At 36.1% G+C, this 4498-nt stretch overlaps 1 protein-coding gene across 1 annotated transcript; it reads left to right on the top strand.

The window, feature by feature from the left end:
- Positions 1-3297: 3297 nt before the first annotated feature.
- LOC119414205 (death domain-associated protein 6-like) lies at positions 3298-4295 on the top strand. Its single transcript, XM_037681305.1, has 4 exons — positions 3298-3385; positions 3503-3874; positions 3959-4033; positions 4278-4295. Exons 1-4 carry the CDS (start codon positions 3365-3367, stop codon positions 4293-4295), a joined length of 486 nt encoding a protein of 161 aa, XP_037537233.1. The 5' UTR covers positions 3298-3364.
- Positions 4296-4498: the final 203 nt, after the last annotated feature.

Raw genomic sequence — 4498 nt, forward strand, 5'->3', positions numbered from 1 at the left:
ACATCTTACCTGTTACTTGATACTTTACACATACATACATATGCATACACCACATTAAAAACATTAACAGAACTGCCTTCTGCGTAATATCGCTAAAATTAGAAACATCTTATTTAAAAATTATGCAGAAATACTGCTTCATGCTTTTGTCACATCTAGGCTGGACTATTGCAATTGTTTATTATCTGAGTGTCCAAATACGTCTTTAAAAAGTCTTCAGTTGATCCAAAATGCTGCTGCCAGAGTCTTAACTGGAGTTAGTAGGAGAGATCAGCTCTCCAGTTTTAGTTTCTCTCCAATGGCTCCCTGTCAAATCCAGAATTGAATTCAAAATCCTACTTCTAACCTACAAAGCCCTCAACAGCCTAGCTCCATTTTATATTTGAGATTGAGATTGAATTAAATTGAATTGAATTGATTTATAGCTCTTTAAATGAGCTCTCTTTTGGTAGAATTGTTTAATTCTCACAGGAATGATGAGCTAAGTAGTCCAAGTAAAACTAAGACTAAAGTGAATTGCAACCCTTTCAAACTGAATCTCAAAATCCTGGGTCACTTCTGATAGGAATCTTATAATAGTTTTTGCAGAATAACGAAATAATTTAAAACTGACAGCAATGTGGTGTTTCTAAAATACCATACACATGAACTGCTTGAGGGCAGCACGGTGGCACAACTGGTAGAGCTGCTGCCTCTCGGCGAGCAGGTCCCTGGTTCAAATCCTGGTCCGGGGGCCTTTCTGGGTGGAGTTTGCATGTTCTCTCCGTGCATGCGTTGGTTTTCTCCGGGTGCTCCGGTTTTGTTCCACAAACCAAAAACATGCATGTTAGGTTGATTGGTAACTCTAAATTGTCTCAAGGTGTGAGTGAGACAGTGAATGGTTGTTTGTCTCTACCTGTATGTGTCCCTGTGATGGACTTGCGACCTGTCCAGGGTGTCCCCCTCCCCTCGCACAATTGCTGGACATGGGCACCGGCGACCCCCGTGACCCAAAATGGAAGAAGCAGGTAAAAGATAATGGATGGATGGATGAACTGCTTGGAAACTTTGAGGCTGAAGTTGATTTAAGATGGAAGAAATCCACTTTTTTCTCTGTTCTGCTTGAGCAGTTGGCTCATCAGTCTGGTCAAAATTAAATTCCATTTCTTTTAAACTTATGTTCAATTAGTTATCTACAACAGGTAACATATTTAATATTTATAATCTCTCCACAGTATCCTACTTCAAATGATCTGAATCATTTGTTGAATGTCTATCCTGAAACACATCTTTACCTCACACACAGCAGTGTCTGAAGGTTAACATTGCTTCTTATTTTTATTAATATTATTTATACTGATGGCTCCTAAAATAGCTTTTTACTCCACATAACCAAAAGCATTAAATAAGGAGATTTTTTTCATTTGGTCAGAGCACCTCAATGACTCATTTTGCAATGTCACAATGTCAAACTCTGTACAGGGGCCAACATTGTTTTTCCCAGCGTTGATGTGGCGTTTGTTGGGTTCACTCGGTGTAACAGTTAAGTCAACAAACACCTGCCTTGTGCAACCTTTTTATGCACAGTGCAACACTGGAACTGTTGTTGCTTTGCACTGAAGCTCAACAGATGCTGGTCAGTTATTAACAGCTCAGAGTAAACAAGCTGTGTCTTGACAACGATTTGACTTTGTAGAAAACAGTTTTATTGTGCAGCTTTTAAGGTTTAAGAAACGAAAAGGAAACAACGAGGGTCACCAAACACCACTGAAAGGGTCGGGATGGGTCAGCAAAGTTACTATTTTTATTTTTGTTTAGATTGAGCTTGATTTTCAATAAAAAAATATAAAATTTTAGAGTTTTTTTATTTTGTTTTGTTTCAATTTTTTTATTGGTAGGTGGGGCAAATAGGTGATATTCACTATTATTTTATTTTTTTTACTATGAAGAGTTTATTCATACCCAAAAAATACACTTATTGTTTTTGTATTATTTTTTTATCAGGGTGAATTTATTCCTCACCTGGTAACACTTTACAATAAGGTGCACAATATTTGCTTAACTATTAGGGAACGCCTCAGGAACGAATCAGGAGCTAATGGGTAGTTAACCAGTACTTACTGGGGAACACAGGCAAACCTTATCAGGGGACTACTGGTTTGTTACATTGTAAATGAAGATGAACTAATAAAGAACTAATGGGTAGTTATCAAGGAAACCAAAGAGGAAGGAATCAGGAGCTAATGGGTAGTTAACAAATAGGTTTACAAAAGAGAAAATCCAGTAAAATCAGTAGCAGTCACTAGGAAACAGGTTTTTGACTAAACGAGCTGTGACCTCACTGGTACAACGTTTATTCAGAACCAACATGGAGAATTTCTCTGTTTATGTTGTAACAAACCAGTAGTCCCCTAATAAGGCTTGGCTCTGTGTTCCCCAGTAAGCACTGGTTAACTCCCCATTAGCTCCTGATTCGTTCCTCTTTGGTTTCCTTGGTAACTACCCATTAGTTCTTGATTAGTTCCTTTTCATTTACAAGGTAACTAACCAGTAGTTCCCTAATAAGGTTTGGCTGTGTGTTCCCCAGTAAGTACTGGTTAACTACCCATAAGCTCCTGATTCATTACTGAGGCATTCACTAGTAGCTAAGCAAATTTTGTGTACCTTATTGTAAAGTGTTACCCCTCACCCTATTTTTCTTATGTGCTTTACATCTTCTGCTGATTTTTTTTTTTTGCACATTAAAGGCTCCTTTTACACTAAAAATCAAAAAGTTTATTATGATTTGAAAGTACCATAAATGACTAATGTTACAATTCTGCATAATAGGATTTGGATAGGATGTTAAACATGTAAATATTAAATAAAATGTAGAAATGTGTGTGATTTAAAACACTGAAATGGACTCAATTAGATTTCTTTATTACAAAGGTTAACAAGCCTGGTGCTTTGGTCTTGTTGGTAAAATAATTATGTGTTGTTGAACAAAGAAAATGAATAAAATTAAATTAAAATTAACAGACGCAACAAACTTTAAATATTACTCAGTTTTCACAATTTTTAAATATAAAAAAACAGGAATCTTCAATACAGGCTCAAGATTATTTTTATCCCTTGAAATGTAAACTAGTATTTTAATTCATCTCATCGTATTATAATTATTTATTTAATTTATTTTTGTTGTTCTGCTTCATATCTCTTTACAACATTTGTTTCATGGGGTTTTTTTTTTTTTTTTTTTGGCTGCATGTCAAAATCTCCCTGCTGTGATGCAGGTGTCTCATTAAGCGTCCGCACCTGATGGAAATATTCAATTAACAAACATGTGGCCACTCTCACTTTAGACTCTCTGGGACTTGTACAATAACAAAGCCTCATCAGCTAAATGGACACCCTGCAGCTAACTGTAAGTCTGGTTTATGTATAGCTAGGAAAAATGTTGAACTTTATTAATAACTGGTTCACATGTTGATCTGTGTTGTTTTTTTGTTTTGTTTCTTGTTAATGTAAAATGGTGGGAAAGAGACTACCTCTGGAGCCAATAGAAGAAGAGTCAAAGCAAGAAGATGAATCTGAAGGAGCAGACAGAGAAGAAGAGAATTTAGAGTCTCAAGTGGATGCTGAGACCGAGGAGGTAGTCGCTGAAAATGAAAGAGGAGAAGAAGAAGAAGGAGAAAATGATGATGATGGGAGTTTCCTTTTTCTGAGACCAGGACGGGTCTCTCGTTCTGTAAGCCAGAAGAGTTTCATTCAAATTCAATCTGACAACCAGGTGAATGAAAATAATTCAGTGTCAGATTTGAGCGCCCGTGCTCCAGATCTGAGCGATGACGACGTTCCGCTACCAAAGTCAGCAAAAGAGAAGCGTTCAAGTGGAGAGAAGCTGAGACTGAAGGCAAGAATTCTGAAGAACTTCATACTTCTATTAAATGTGCAGCTGTTGTAAACGGGTTGTTATGATCTGTTTTTTTTTTCCAAGGTCTCCAAGAAATACTGGAAAAAACAGACAAGTAACTCATCAAGGAAAAGGAAAAGAAAAATCAACAAGGAGCTGGTAGTTTTTTATTTATTTATCAAGATTCTTAAAAAAAAAAAACTGTAAAATTTAAATGTATTGCAAGTTAGTTTTTAACAATATTATTTTGTTCCCAAATATTTTAAAGGAGCCATTTCCAGAGTGGGTAGTAAACCTGATGGTCAGCATTGAAGAGGCAACAACTCATCAGCTTGTGGTTGAATAACACAGTTAATGTAGAACATCATCCTGCTGAGACGATCAGTCCAAATTCTCTGTTCAGGGCTCCCACTGCCAGTGAAGTCCGTTTGTAAATTAGGTATAATCTGCCAAAATAAGGTACAATCAGAAAAACAAACGTATTTAGTCATTTTGAAAGAGGAGTTCATTGTCTGGTGCAATTTTCTGTTTTTTCATTGCAATAGTCAATAAATCTGTAAATTCTTTAAAGGGCAAGATTCAAGATTTTTCCAATTTTTTTTTTTTTTTTTTTAACTTTTCATT

The sequence above is a fragment of the Nematolebias whitei genome, chromosome 9 (genome assembly GCF_014905685.2).
Source record: "Nematolebias whitei isolate Nwh7 chromosome 9, NemWhi1, whole genome shotgun sequence".
Taxonomy (NCBI): domain Eukaryota; kingdom Metazoa; phylum Chordata; class Actinopteri; order Cyprinodontiformes; family Rivulidae; genus Nematolebias; species Nematolebias whitei.

What these genes read in the sequence shown, in the direction of transcription:
- LOC119414205 (XM_037681305.1), top strand. Translation starts at nt 3,365, where the DNA reads ATGGACACCCTGCAGCTAACT. An exon ending in TGGACACCCTGCAGCTAACT is followed by an intron (nt 3,386 to 3,502) that starts GTAAGTCTGGTT and finishes ATGGTGGGAAAG; the next exon opens with AGACTACCTCTGGAGCCAAT. An exon ending in GAGAGAAGCTGAGACTGAAG is followed by an intron (nt 3,875 to 3,958) that starts GCAAGAATTCTG and finishes TTTTTTTCCAAG; the next exon opens with GTCTCCAAGAAATACTGGAA.